This window comes from Physeter macrocephalus, chromosome 14 (assembly GCF_002837175.3).
Source record: "Physeter macrocephalus isolate SW-GA chromosome 14, ASM283717v5, whole genome shotgun sequence".
Lineage (NCBI taxonomy): Eukaryota > Metazoa > Chordata > Mammalia > Artiodactyla > Physeteridae > Physeter > Physeter macrocephalus.
Window position 1 is genome coordinate 62,216,293 of NC_041227.1, and position 16,067 is coordinate 62,232,359.

Genomic DNA, 16,067 nt, shown 5'->3' on the forward strand with positions numbered 1-16,067 from the left:
CAGACACTATAAAACTCTTAGAGGAAAACATAGGAAGAACACTCTTTGACATAAATCACAGCAAGATCTTTTTTGACCCACCTCCTAGAGTAATGAAAATAAAAACAAAAATAAACAAATGGGACCTAATGAAACTTAAAAGCTTTTGCTCAGCAAAGGAAACCATAAACAAGATGAAAAGACAATCCTTAGAATGGGAGAAAATATTTGCAATCGAAGCAATGGTCAAAGGGTTAATCTCCAAAATATACAAACAGTTCATTTAGCTCAATATCAAAAAAAAAACAACCCAATCAAAAAATGGGTGCAAGACCTAAATAGACATTTCTCCAAAGAAGACATACAGATGGCCCAGAGGCACATGAAAAGCTGCTCAACGTCACTAATTATTAGAGAAATGCAAATCAAAACTACAATGAGGTATCACCTCACACCAGTCAGAATGGCCATCATCAAAAAATCTACAAACAATAAATGCTGGAGATGGTGTGGAGAAAAGGGAACCCTCTTGCACTGTTGGTGGGAATGTAAACTGATAAAGCCACTGTGGAGAACAGTATGCAGGTTCCTTAAAAAACTAAAAATATAATTACCATATGACCCAGCAATCCCACTACTGGGCATATACCCAGAGAAAACCATAATTCAGAAAGACACATGTACCCCAATGTTCACTGCAGCACTATTTGCAATAGCCAGGTCATGGAAGCAACCTAAATGTCCATTGACAGATGAATGGATAATGAAGATGTGGTACATACATACAATGGAATATTACTCAGGCATAAAAAGCAATGAAATTGGGTCATTTGTAGAGATATGAATGGACCTAGAGTCTGTCATACAGAGTGAAGTAAGTCACAAAGAGAAAGACAAATATCATGTATTAATGCATGTATGTGAAATCTAGAAAAATAGTACAGATGAACCTATTTCCACGGCAGGAATAGAGATGCAGATGTACAGCACGGACATGTGGACATGGTGGGGGCAGGGCAGGGTGGGATGAATTGGGAGATTAGGTTTGACATAAATATACTACCATGTGTAAAACAGATAGCTAGTGGGAACCTGCGGTATAGCATGGGGAGCTCAGCTCGGTACTCTGTGATGACCTAGATGGGTGGGATGGGGGCGATGGGAGGGAGGTCCAAGAGGGAGGGGATATATGTGTACATACAGCCGATTCAATTTTTTGTACAGCAGAAACTAACACAACATCGTAAAGCAATTATACTCCAATAAAAAAATATATAGGAGACACACAGAAAAGACACAGTAGAGAAGAACTGGATTTTCCCTACTCAGGAGATAGACTGAATTGAGTTTTTCCTTTATACTCATTAACTACTAGACCCTCTAAAAAGTCCTGAATATGGGTTGACGATATTAACAGTTGGACCAACATAACACCTTAGCAATATCTAGGGATAAACTAAGGACAAGAGGGAAGAGATATGGGAACATATGTATGTGTATAACTGATTCACTTTGTTGTAAAGCAGAAACTAACATACCATTGTAAAGCAATTATACGCCAATAAAGATGTTAAAAAAAAAAAGAATGGATAGGGAAGGAAAGTCAGGGGAAGCATCTGCTAAATCAGGCATTGCTACAAGTTACTTTGATATGCCTTTCTCTCTTTTTTTTTTTTAAACTTCTAAGATATTATTAGTACTGCTTTGGCTAAGTTGCATGCTGTGATATTTCTTTAATCACTTGCATTTTGAGGACACCCAGAAGTCACTAATACTGGTCACATCAAAAGAACTGATAATTTAAGATTACAGAACATAACTGTCCAGCAGCGTAGCCACAGGTTCCTTGGATAGCCAATGACCAAGCGTCTGATTGTGTATTTATTGATTTAGCACCCTGCACTTTGATGTGCAGATGGAGGCCACTGATGTCATGACCACTTATCATGTATTTATTGACTTCCCAAATAAAGTAAAAAAACCTGTGTGATTTATTAACATATTAAAGCTATAAAACTAAAAAAAAAAAAAAAAAAGAAATACTGTCTTCTACACGTACTTATAATATCATTTAAAATATAAAGGTCCAGGGGTCCTGTAAGCACAGGGCCACTCTCTTTCTGGTGTAGGGGATGGCATAAGGGAGACCAATACATTTTGCATCAATCTATGGCCTCTCTCTACCTTGTTGTCACTGTTTGGACAAGATTTCCTACCCTGAAGGAAACAAGCAGCCACAGACCAGAGGGATAATTTCTTTTATCTCTAACTCAGGCTCTTGTGTTTCTGGTCAAGATTTCAGGTCATTGTTCTAGCAACTTTAGACCTTGTACCTGTAGTGTAAATGGATGGCATGCCCACTTTCTTACCAATGCACTCCAAGGTGCCCCCTGCCTATATGACCAGAGCACCCCTTTCTAGGGCACACCTAATCACTGGAAAAAGGAAGGTACTCCACTCAGCAATTATAGGACAATGAAGTAGCAAGGGTTCAGAAGACTCAAACTCACCTAATCAGGCAAGTTAGTTTTTCTCTCTTCATTCAGTAGGGTGTCTTATATATGTTTTACCTACCTCATGGGGTGGCTGAGAAGACTAAATGAGTCAGAATCACTATTTTTAAGGTAGAAAGAAACTTCAGAACTCAATCACTAACCTGGAGTTTCTGGGTCCTTAGAAATCCCCAGGTTTGTAATGGGACCCTAACTTTTATTTATATTAAAAAGGCCAAAGGAAATTGTACATTTATTTTGATGAGAAAGAAGGTACTGACCAACCAAGGCACTATGTTGCTTTGATTTGACAGGAACAAATGTTTAAGAAAAAAAAACTGCTCAATGCTCAAACTTTCCAAAGGAAAGTGTCCTAGTAGTCTGAAGGCTGAAAACATTTTACTGCCCTCGTCCCAAATGTTTATTCTATAGGCAAAGGAACTGAAGATCCAAGAGGTGAAGCCTCAGGGGACACAAGCTAGCAAACAGAAGGTCTTGGATTCAAAACCAAGCCTTCTGGCTCCCAAACCAGGAATCCCACCATTTCGTTACCCAGTGAGAAAGTTGAGTGCAGTGGTGGAGAGAATTAATTTGGAGTCAAAATGAACTAGGTTAAGCCCTGGATATGCCACTTGCTGACCTTTTGGAGTCTCAGTTTCTTCATCAACATAATGGAGAGAATAATGAACAACTTCTTAGGGTTGGTGTAAAGACCTGATTAGATCTTGAATGTTCAGAACACTTACACAGTGCTTGGACTACAACATGTGCTGGAAAAATGGTAGCTATTTTCATAATTAATTTCCTGATGGGTTTCTGATATGCAGTTTGTAAACCTTAAAAGAGCTATAAAATGCTAAACTTATATTTATCTACATGTATATGAATAATATAATATATAACAATTTAACAGTGGTTATTAGTACTAAATCATTTTAGTCTATAGTTTAAAGCTCTCTGAGGAAGAGAGCTAAAATAACACGGGCTAACCATTTTGTAACATTCAAATAGAAACACAGTAGCAGATAGTTGCTGTCCCAGCCTCTTAGCATCATTCCCTTTTCTGTTAACCAAAGCCTAAGCCTTCTTGGGGTACCCCATCCTTCTCTTTCTTGGTTCTCATGGTTTAGAGATGAGAATACTACCCGAATCTAAGCCATCCTCTTGGCTATGGTGTTTGCCTTGCTGTTGCCCAAACAACCCAAGTCAGGCCAGTGCCAAACCAGCCAGTGCCACAGTGTTGGAAAAAAGGGAAACCATTTTTTCCCCTGTGGATGGGAACCTGGGAGGATTTAAGTCTGGAGCTGCTGGGGCCCACAAACTGGAGAGAATCTGTCAGTGAATGGAGCTGACACAGAGGACAGCCAAGTAGAGGGAGGGAGATTGCATTCTAATTGTAGTCTTGAGGGCCTGAAGCTAGCAATTCTTAAACTTTCCAACATGTGAGCCCCAAATTCCTTTTTTTACATTAGCCAGCCTGGCCTTCTATCTCTTACAACCAAAAACGTCTTTAATAAATACTCATCAGTAAAATGAAGGCACGATATAGAGTTTAACATTGAATGACAGAATCCCCAGACCCAGACAGTAGAAGTCTGTATAGAAGAGATTCTAAGGGCCGCCTGTAATCACTCTGTGTCTTCAAATGTGTGCTAGATGTCCAGTGAGAGAGCCTGTGACCTCAGACAGTCAAGTAATTTCTCTCTGAAGTTGCCTGCAAGAAAGCAAAGGCTGAAGGATCAGAGATGAACTGCCTCAGGATGCTTTCCACCTTCCTACTCCAAGTCCCAGGTAGTTTTCTCCTAACTGTTCACCTTCTAGCCTGAACCTGATTCCCTGCAACCGTCACTTTGGGCAGAAACAATGTGAACTGGAAGTTCAATCTGGTCATTTCTGGAAGGTGCAAGATCTGTCCACTTTTCCATTCTCCCATTCGTGCCAATTATCATTGCTATTTCTCTGCATGCAACAATAATACCTGGTGTTGGTGTCCCGGTTTACATCCACTTGGAATTGAATCAGATGGTCTTTAAGATTTTGGGCTCGCTCACAGATATCATAATTTAGGGTCCTGGTGTCAAGGCAGAACATGGCCAAAGGCACGGTAATGTGCATGGATGCAATTTCATTTCTCCGCTTTTTTATGCTATTGATCCTCTGTAGAAGAGAGTAGATTCAGTAGCTTAATTTGCCTCTAGCCTCTATGCATTTGCCCCCAGCCTCATCCCCAGCAAATATAGTACAATGTTGAGCATAGTATATATACTAATGAAACACACTGACTACTCAATGGATTGTCTGTAGCACATGTAACCAAGATACGAAATGTCAAGTGGCATCTCCTACCATCACAAAATCCTCAATTTCATGATTTTCTTTCAGGAACGCAGTGATGTTTTGCTCTGCCGTGTTATCCAATAAGTCATCATACTTCTTGTATACATTTAAGTATCTTCCATATTGAAGAGCATAAAATCAAACATACAAATACAGGTCACCAAATCAGATTAGTCAGAGTGGCAAATGAAGAGACAATATCATAAAAACCAGCCCAAATCACGAAAGAGGAATATAACATGGCAAAATAGAGTGAACTGGGAATTCAGAACTTTAGCTTCAAATTCCAATTTTGCCACTTCATAGCTGCATGAACTTAGACAAGATATTTCTCTTTTTCAAAGACCAGTGTCCTTAATTTTAAGTGGAAATGATAATAGCTCACTGGATTGTTGTAAAGCTGTAATAATATATATTTAAAGCAATTAATACTATGCCTAACATACAGTAAATGTGCAATAAACATTACTTCCTATCCCTCCTTCCAGTTCTAAAATACTACATCTAAATTTTAAGATGAAAATTTGTAACTAATGAACCTAAAGTCTATTGAATAGAATTAAGTTTCCCTCTGTCTGTTGTCAGATGAGGCAGAAATGGCTGGACAGACTTCCCCCAAACTGGAGGATGTTTGGGGGATGCTCTGACTTAAAAGAAGTTTGAATTAAAATAAAGATGACATGGAGTAAACAGAATTAACTTTGTGGGGCCCAGGGGTATACTTCCAAGAGCTGGCCAACACTTCAGAGACTGAAACTGAGATACAAGGAGAAGCCCATGGAACTGTCAGTACAGAAAAACAAACTATATGTATAAGAATCAACAACAGGGAAAACAGGTTTCAAATAGATGACACCAGATTAAATTCACAGGGCAGAGCTTTCAAATCTGAGGCCTTGGTTTTCAGAATAGATTAGCAGCAGTTCTCAGCTGGGGGTGATTTTGCCCCCAGGGGACATTTGGCCATGTCTGAAGACATTTTGGGTTGTCAAAACTGGGGAGGGTCCTACTAACAGGTAGAAGCCAGGGATGCTGCTAAACATCCTACCATACACAGGACAGCCCCTCATAATGCAGAATTTTCTGGTCTAGTCTTCTTGCTTCCCTTCCTCTTTTGTTCTCTTCTTTTGTGATTTGATGACTATCTTCAGGGTTGTGTTTGGATTGCTTTTTCTTTTTTGTATCTATTGTACATTTTTGGCTTTCAGTTACCATGAGGTTTTGACATAGCAGTCACTCTCTCTCTATATATATATACACACATATATACATACAAGATTGTTTTAAGTTGCTGGTCTCTTAATTTCAAATGTATTTCCAATATCTTGCACTTGTAGTCTCCTCTTTTCACGATTGCTGGTTTTGACATCATATTTGTGACATCATATTTGTGTGTGGATGATTTCCTACCTTTATTGTATGTTTGCCTTTACCAGTGAGCTTTCCCTTTCATAATTTTATTGTTTCTGGTTGTGGGCTTTTCTTTTCCACCTAGAGAAGTTCCTTTAGTATTTGTTGTAAAGCTTGTTTGGTGGTGCTGAATTCTCTTAGCTTTTGCTTGTCTGTAAAGCTTCTGATTTCTCCGTTGAGCCTCAACGAGAGCCTTGCTGGGTAGAGTATTCTTGGTTTTGGTTTTTCCTTTTCAACACTTTAAATATATCATGCCACTCACTTCAGGCCTGCAGAGTTTCTGCTGAAAAATCAGCTGATAACTGTATGGGGTTCCCTTGTATGTTATTTGTTGCTTTAAATATTTTCTCTTTGTTTTTTATTTTTGTCAATTTGATTAATATGTGTCTCGGCGTGTTTCTCCTTGGGTTTGTCCTGTATGGGACTCTCTGCAGTTCCTGGACCTGAGTGAGTGTTTCCTTTCCCATGTTAGGGAAGTTTTCAGCTATTATCTCTTCAAATATTTTCCCAGGGTCTTTTTCTCTCTCTTCTCCTTCTGGGACTCCTACAATGCAAATATTGGTGCCTTTAATGTGGTCCCAGAGGTCTCTGAGACTGTCCTCATTTCTTTTCATTCTTTATTCTTTATTCTGTTCCACAGCAGTGATTTCCACCAATTGATCTGTCTTCCAGCTCACTTATTCATTCTTCTGCTTCATTTATTCTGCCATTGATTTCTTCTACTGTATTTTTCATTTGTTATTCTATTGTTCACCTCTGTTTGTTTCGTCTTTAAATCTTCTAGCTCCTTGTTAAAGATTTCTTGTATCTTCTCAGTCTGTACCTCCATTCTGTTTCTGAGACCTTGGATCATCTTCACTATCATTACTCTGAATTCTTTTTCAGGTAGATTGCTTATTTCTACTTCACTTAGTTGTTCTTCTGGGGTTTTATCTTCTTCCTTTGTCTGGAACATAGTCCTCTGCCATCTCATTTTGTCTAACTTTCTGTGTTTGTGGTCTCTGTTCTGCAGGCTGCAGGGCTGTAGTTCCTCTTGCTTCTGGTTTCTGCGCCCTGGTGAGTCAGGTTGGTCCAGGGGCTTGTGCAGGCTTCCTGGTGGGAGGAACTTCTGCCTGCCCACTGGTTAAAATCCATGAATTTCTAAATGCCAGAACCTGTCTGGTGCCATGGCTTTCATATAATAGAGGTGAACCTGTTATTTGAATTCTGGCTCTCCTATCTATTTGCTGGAAAGTTATGGTTTCCTTATCTGCAAATAGAGCTAAACAGCAATACTGATGTAAGTAAACATTGGCTACTCTTATTCTTTCAGGTATGTGGGAACAGGGATTGTTTATTTGATGACAGTTAGGAACTCTAAACCAATGCCAATGGCTAAGTTACAACTAAACCAACTTACTTGTAGGGGCCAACTTGATTTTTCTGAAATACCTCGAAAGTTTGATCCACAAAGTCAGAAACCAGTTTTTCATCAGCATTAACAGTTCCAAGAATCAGATTATATCCTTTCAACTCTGGGAACAGGATAGATTCCACCTAAAGAGGAGAAACCACTTTTAATTTTTTTTTAAAGATTTATTTTTTGATGTGGACCATTTTTAAAGTCGTTATTGAATTTGTTACAATATTGCTTCTGTTTTATGTTTTTTGGTTTTTTGGCCACGAGGCATGTGGGAATCTTAGCTCCCTGACCAGGGATCGAACTCACACCCCCTGCACTGGAAGGCAAAGACTTAACCACTGGACTGCCAGGGAAGTCCTGAAACCACGTTTAAATGTCACAAGACATCCACAAGACACAAGAGGAAGATGACACCAAAATGTAAAGTCTCCTGCAATGCACTCATTTCCAGGGACATCAGCTGCATTTCAACTCTATTTCTTCTCAGATGGTGCTGGAATCACCCCACTGTTCCCTTTACCTCTATTCTCTCTCCTCTTCCTCTTGTTGGATTACTCATCTTTCAAATTCTTGCTCCTTTCAACTCTCATGTCCTTAGCGAGTCCCCCCTGGGCCCCCAGTGGATGTTAGGTTTCCCTGCTTAAAGTTCACATTCTAAATTTATCCCACTTGGCACTCATCGTAATTGTAATTAAACGAATGTGTAATGAGCTGTTCTAGGTTTGTCCTGGGATATAAATACCATGAGGGTCTGGATTGTATCTGACTTCTTCACTATTGTGAAGGGCCTAACAAGAGCTTGGCACATAGTAAGTGCACATAAACATTGTGTGAGTGAATAAATACTACAGTGGTACCCCTCCCCACCACCAAACACTTTTCCTCTCTAATGAAAAGCTACTAGAGGCATGGGTTCCAATTCAAACTCTGCCGCTAGCTGACTATGTGACCTTAGGTAAGCTACTTTCTCTGGACTTTAGTTTTCTCATCTGAAGAAAGGGAAATATGTACTAGATTCTTCTCTCAGTTCAGGAAAAAAAGCTATGTCGTTATGATCTGAGGCACAAAAAGTATTTTTCCTGAGAATTCAACTCTCCAACTTCTTAATGGCACATGTGTATCTCTGAGAATGTTCTCAGTTGCATGACTCATGCAAGCTGCAAGTCCTTGCTGGGGACCCATTGCCTTCCACTGCTCTCCCTACTAAGAAAGATTTTAGTGATCTGTCTAAGAAAAGACTCTTCAGAGGGCTTTACTGAGTTATGAGTTATATGCTGCTGATGAAAACGCATTGCTTTAAAAGGGGGAAAAGCAAGTGCAACAGATCTTTGTCTTCCTTCTTTGGACAATCCAAAGGTTTTTAAACCAGTGGAGAAGCAACTTCTTTGCTGTAGCCATATTGCAGGCAGTGTTTGAAAGCAGGATATGAGTGAAATGGCTTAGGGCAGCACAACTGGAGCATTCAGGCCTTGCAACAGATCATAGGTGGGCAGGATAAGGGATTACCTCTCGGGAAAAGTCTTCAATCGAAAGAACATTTTAAATGTGGCTGGTTCTCACTATGGAGAACAGTATGGAGGTTCCTTAAAAACTAAAAATATAGTTACCATATGATCCAGCGATCTCACTCCTGGGCATATATCCAGAGAAAAGTCTAATTCAAAAAGATACATGCACCCCAATGTTCATAGCAGCACTATTTATAATAGCCAAGACATGGAAGCCACCTAAATGTCCACTGACAGATGAATGTGGCCTATACACACACACACACACACACACACACACACACACACACACACACACACACACACACGGAATATTGCTCGGCCATAAAAAAGAATGAAATAATGCCAGCTGCAGGAACATGAATGGATCTAGAGAATATTATACTAAGTAAAGTAAATCAGAAAGAGAAAGACAAATACCATATGATATCACTTATATGTGGAATCTAAAATATGACACAAGTGAACTTATTTACGAAATATAAACAGACTCACAGATGTAGAAAACAAACTTATGGTTACCAAAGGGCAATGGAGAGGGAGGGATAAATTTGGAATTTGGGATTAACAGATACACACTACTATATACAAAACAGATAAACAACAAGGACCCACTGTATAGCACAGGGAACTATATTCAATATCTTGTAATACCCTATAATGGAAAAGAATCTGAAAAAGAATACATACACATATATGTATAACTGAATCATTTTGCTGTACACCTGAAACATTGTAAATCAACTATACTTCAATTAAAAATTTTTTAAAATACACCTTAAAAAAAAATGTGGCTGCTTCTCCTATGCCCCACAGAGCAGTCTGTAAAACCGAGCCAAGAACAATAGTGCTCTTTCCAGGTAATTATTGTTACTATCTGCTTATCTCCATGGCTCTCTGATCCCAGACTTCTTGGTTTTGTCATTACCTTCAGCGTTTTCTCCTGTATATTTCTCCAACTTTGGCATTTCCCTGGCACTCTGAGTTAGAAAATTCTCCTATGAGGAGAGAGACTGACCAAGCAACTCCATTCCATAGGGGGAATATATAATTTATATTTAATTTTATACATATATATATAATGTGTTTTATATATCTATATGATGATTATGAAAGTAATGCATCGACCGCTAATGCTGTTTTAAATTCTGCTTATTGCATTTTCAATTTTATAAAATCCTTCCCTTATCTCATCCAGCTTCCTTTTATTTATGTCTCTCATTCACCTCTTTTCATTTCAGTCAGTATTACAGATCCATGTTTTTCTCAGTTTTTTGCTAAGGCAAGTATTTTCTAATATTTACTTTGGTTTCCTTTGTAACTTTCTCACAAATATGCTTTCCTTTTGCACCTTGAGTACTACTTTCAAACATCTCATGCTGACGTTTTTTCCAACTTTTAAAATTCATCTTTAACCATAAATAAGACAGGACTGATAGGGGATGGGATACTGTCTATCTGTTGTTGTTCTTAGATATTCAACCTGAGGGACTATTCTTTTAAAATGTCACTACCCAGATCGGAGATAATACAGTGTGAGGGGTTCAGGGAGGCAGACTGTGCTATGGGCATCTCTAGATGGAGAATTCAGATCCTGGGCTGCTTTTTCTCATAGTCTAGTAGAGTCATCAGCATTCACTTGGGCCTAGCTTTCAAACCTGGTACAAACTATGACCTATGACTATGTCTTCTTGGCATTACAACCCACTAAATCTACTACCAGCCCCTGCCAGGCTGTTAGCAGCAGCAGCCACATGAGCCCTGGGCTCTGCCAGCCCAGCTGCTCGCAAACATTGCTGATCAACAGCAGTGAAGGGGAACTTGAGTGGTATGTACTTTAACTGTCTCCAAGCCCCACACTTATCCTTCCAAATTACAGGGTCTTCTCTTTCATTTCTTTCCTAGGGATACTGATTGTAGGAGAGCTGCCCACGTTTCTTCCCCCTCTGAACATCCAGTTTTCCTGTTAGTCTGACTTGGTTTGGTTCAAAACCCCCAATTTAGAGTTCTCTCTGGTGAAATCAACTGCAACATGTGGCTTCTCATGCTTCCCTACAAAGTCCAACTCTAATCATGAGCTCTTAGAACCCTCTAAGCACAGGACTGCAAAGAGAAGAGTGCTTAAGAGCATCCAAGCATCACACACAACGCATAGGGAGGGAGGGAGAGGGAGGGATGGGGAGGGGAGAAACACCCCGCAAGTCCCTTCCCTATCTGGGGCTGGACACTGGCCCTCTTGCCACACCAACCACCCAGAGGGGGCAGAAGATGGAATGACAAAGAGTCACACACATGTGGGTGATCCTGCCCAGTTCTAAGTCTGCTAATAACTGTCTGTAATCTGGTAAGTAATGTCACCCTGGAAAGGAAACTTGGAAAAGGGCTTGGGCCAGGAAGGGAAGCTTTCATCTCTCCCCTAGAAGCCTACAGTGAGTTAAACAAACAAACAAATGGAAATTCAAGAACTAAATTAGATATAGTCTTATGAAAATTCTTGGCAAAGTACATGGCAATTGATCCATCATGAATTATTAACCCAAGATGGATATGGCTTGGGACACATCTGCCCTTTTGAGGTTGGCATCATGTGGGGAACTCTACTTTCTCACAAAGTAACTCTTAGTGTCCTTGTTAATGGGATGTGTGGACATTTCTTTAAGGCCCAAATCCTCTTTCTGGGAGTCAAGTGGGTGTACTCAGGATATATCTCCCAAAGTATCAATAAAACCCTACCTTGTACAAGCAGCCATTTTAAATATATTTTATTCAATATGTGAATAAAAATACAAATGAATAATTAAGTGAATACTATACCTTGGGAATCCCCCTAGAGTTCTTAATAATTTCCAAGAAAGAGTTGTGTATTAATTCCCAGCAGTCATCAAAAGATGGATTAAAGACAATAATGGGCTCATTGACTTCAAGCTTGATCATGATCAGCTGAGGTATAATGAACTCCATCTCTTGGTAGGGCTCCTCGAAATCATTCCCATCCTTCAGGAGACATAAGATATGGAAATTATTACAAAATGGAACCTTCTAGAATCAAGGGAGTGAATATTACCCATTTATAGTACTACATGGGCACCAGAAAAGGAAATGAAAGGTACCACACACTGTTCATAATTAAAATAAGGGCAAAGTACGGCTTAGCTCACCTGAGTTCACTCACCCTCTCCCCCTTCTTTGAAGCTTTGATTCAGTACGTTTACTTTGCTTGGAAATTCCTTTGTCAGTATTTCCAAATCCTCCCCATCCTTTAAAATTCAGCTCAAAATCCCCTCCCCGGGAAGCCTCCCTGTTCCCCAGCAAGAAATAATCTCCCACTTCTGAACTTCCATATTTCCACTTCCTTACGGTATTTTATCTTTCTCTCGTGAGATTTACATGCACATCTTCTCTACACTAAACTTAAGGGCAGGATCTGTCCCTGATCCATCTACGTCCTCCAAAATATCCAAAATATCATTTAGTACATCGTAGGTGCTCAATAAAAATTTGTTGACTGAATCCAAAAGTATAAATAGTTTATCTGTATACCTCACATGAAGTTGCTAATTAGCATACAGTATATTTTAGACACTCAAAATGTCAACCTTCCTGCAGTAGAAATATTGGTGTGGAGATATTTCTAATTCCCAACACAGTTTAGTAACACAAAATACCTTTCATAAACTACAGTGCCTAATGAAATTGGCATGGGGCAGTTGTAAAGTACTTGTCCAAGTAACTGATTCTAGAGATATCTAGATTGCTTTAAGGATAATTGATAAGCATTAGTTGAATGCCTACTATGTACCAAATACCCATAAATTTCTTTCTTTAAGATATATGAAGATATTAGTTTTCCCTTTGTGTGGAATTTTAGAGTGAGACTTGTTCCCACATCTGAGTTTCTTCTGCTTAGCCAGTAGATGATTACAATGACATGTATAGATTAGGTCACTGTAGAGTGCTAACAGTGCAGCCTAAATTCAACAGCATTGGCTCTATATTCTTTTGAGCAAAAGGGCAATTGTTCATTTTTACTCTATTTGTAAAAATGCTTAGAACTTAACCTTTTCTAACAGGCAATTTTAAATTTTATAGCTCTTTTTAAGATAAAATGGCACATAATATAAAATCCAAAAGAATATTCCTTGATCTCCCAGGTTATCTAAATTTAAGGGATGCTTTGAAAACCAGGAGTTAGTGTTTTAGTTTTCATCTAGACTTCACTGAAGTAGTTTCATGAAAGAAGTTATTAGGTCAATAAAGCCTTTTGTTTTTAGAGGTACCCTTTCAAAGACTGAAGAACAAAAGCCAATATCTGCAATGAACACACACAACACTCCCTAAATATCAAGCCAAAAATTGATAACAAACCATTTTCAACCCCTTCTTTTAATACAGAGGATAAAAAAGTGACCACTCCCTCTACTGTAGGAGGTATGCATTCCATTTTATTGAATCTTTCTTTAAATTTTCTTAATTTCTCTAGTTCCATAGATTTTTACCAATAGAGTAGGAGGTAATTATCTCAGGAAAGGTTGCTGTGTGTTTAAATAAATCATTTTTATAAACTAATAATCACCTGATATGTGTTCAAATCAAGAATTTTACTTTTTGGCTTGGTTTACAGCTGAGGACCTTACATGACTGAATCCTGAGTCTCTCAGTTGATTCCACTCCAAAGGGTCTACTGCTGGTCCTCTACATACCTTGTGTATCAAGAAAAAGGAAACGAGGTCCTTCAGAGACTTAATGACCAACTCCCTGAGCTGGAGTGACATGAAGGATGCAACAGAAGCAAAATATTCCTCAATGCGACGAGAGGAGTCATAGTCACTCTTGGGAGCAAAAAGGACCCACTGCTCCTTCTGGGAGACAAAAAGCTGGGCACAGGTGGGGATCCATCTGTAAAGAAAGCAGGGAGTCTAACTAAGAATCTCTTCCAAGCTCCAAGAAGTCCTCTCAGCCACTCCCCACTCTCCACAACAAGGCAGATGGCTCCTTTCCCATTAAGCAGCTTTGCAAATTGGTACTTTCATATCCCTGGCCACTTCACCTGCCAACATCCCTTTCTGGGGAAGATAGTAATAAGTAATACCCAAATGAACAGTCCTGCTGAAAGATTAAAGTGTCTATAGTTTCTTCATTATATTCAGAGATTGGGGTAAAGGGGTATAAGGAACTGGAATGTTCTCTCCAACTTCTCTCCCTGGCAGATGTCTGTTTTCTGATTGAGACTTTATAGGGGGAAAGAGAAAGAGGAGAAAAGGAAGAAAACTTGGAAGGAGAAACTCCAGTGTGGCAGTGGTTGCTCAGAAGTTGAGAGCAGAAATTAGAAAACCAAAAGAGGAAATGGATGCCTCATTGTTCCTTTCATCCTACTTCCCCCAATTTCTAATTCCCAATGGGAACCACTGGCATTTGCATCCTATCACTTCTCTTTTCTGACTGCTAGAAAAGTACTACTCAGAGAAGTACTGGTAATAGTCATAGTTGTAGATGTAATAATTATATTTAATAGCTACTATGTGCCAGCTACTGTATAAACATTTTCTCTGATAATAAAAACCCATTGGTAGGTATTATCACCATCATCTCACATAAGGGAATTTCTCTGGCTCTGGACACAGTCCTGCATGCATTTGCAAAGGAAAACAGAATTAAGTGACTAAAAACTCCCATCCTTGGAACCTTGCAGGTATTTATCTGGGCCACCTGAACACAAGTCATTTAAATGCATTGTCCTGTAACCCAGCAAGGCCTACAGGATTTCAGAGGGAGGGAATGGAAGTGATACTCTCATCAAGGAATGGTAATGAGAGAGTTTCGAAAAGGCAGAGGAAGACTAGGAGTAAGGGTCAAAGATCAGTGTACATGAGGAGGCACAGAGGCTGTGGGGGATGGGAACATGGGAGGAAGAGAACAGAGGAAGATGTCAGTGAGAAGTCAGCAAAATCTGTGCACCCCCCAGGTTGGATACGTTTTCACATCACAGAGTTTTTGATCTTTATGATACTGTGATACAGCCCCATTCTGAGGCCAGATACTGACTTGTTGAGAAGAATTTGGCGTGCTTCCATGCAGTGTTTCTGGATGACATCCTGATATTCGTGAGGCTGCAGAGGTAATTTTCCCGCCAGTAATTCTGCTGTTCGAACAAACCTGAGGTCTTTAAATCTGCGGAAAGAGAGGGAAAATCTTCCTAAGCTAAGTAGATGCTTAATAACAAACTTTGTATGACGGGTTCAAAGGAAATATATTTTCATTTTTCAATGAGAGGAGATATAAACAGATTAAAACGAATTATATCTGAAAAATCTGGGAGTCTGAGGAGGGAGTGGATAGTTCACAAGAACTCTTGCAAGGAGGAGATAAACTCAGCAGGTATTACTGAGCCTTCCTATGTGTCCTGCTCTGGGTAACCCATCTGGGGAGTGGGATTTTGACACTGACCTGGAATTTGGCTGGTTGGGAACTGGGATATCAAATGGACAAATCAAAGCTCTTTCTAACAGAGAAGACACAGAGGACAGGGCAAGCAAAGCACCACCTTCATGATCAAGTGGGTTCCACTCAATCCTCAATGTGGCCCCTGGGTGAGCTACTCAAAACAACTTGGAGGTCCATTTTGGTCTGAACCCAGAAAACCCTACAGACCTGCCCCCGACAGCTGACAGGCTCACCGAGACACCCACAGCATCCCTGGCACAGTACCTTACATAGTGCAGGTACTCAATAAATATTTGTTAAATGAACACATGAATCTCTTCCTGCCCTCTCTGATGATAATCTTACCTTTTCCTATTTCTCTCAGATTAATGGAGGTTCTGCCCTTTACCACACTCCCCAAGGCCTTTTTTAGCTTACAGCGTCACCATTTCTCTTCCTGACACCTATTCATTCATTTTTTTTTTTTTTTTTTTTTTTTTTTTGCGGTACGCGGGCCTC

At 39.6% G+C, this 16,067-nt stretch overlaps 1 protein-coding gene across 28 annotated transcripts in view; it reads right to left on the reverse strand.

Moving 5' to 3' along the window:
• DNAH3 (dynein axonemal heavy chain 3) overlaps positions 1-16,067 on the reverse strand; it is a 249,724-nt gene that overhangs the window by 211,935 nt on the left and 21,722 nt on the right. For all 28 annotated transcript variants that reach the window (XM_028498493.2, XM_055090018.1, XM_028498501.2 and 25 more), the window contains 6 exons: positions 15,171-15,296; positions 13,829-14,024; positions 11,943-12,122; positions 7,618-7,754; positions 4,818-4,923; positions 4,450-4,628 (listed from right to left, as the gene is read on the reverse strand). In XM_028498493.2, the coding sequence (XP_028354294.1) occupies positions 4,450-4,628; positions 4,818-4,923; positions 7,618-7,754; positions 11,943-12,122; positions 13,829-14,024; positions 15,171-15,296 (924 nt within the window). The remainder of the gene's footprint in view (positions 1-4,449; positions 4,629-4,817; positions 4,924-7,617; positions 7,755-11,942; positions 12,123-13,828; positions 14,025-15,170; positions 15,297-16,067) is intronic.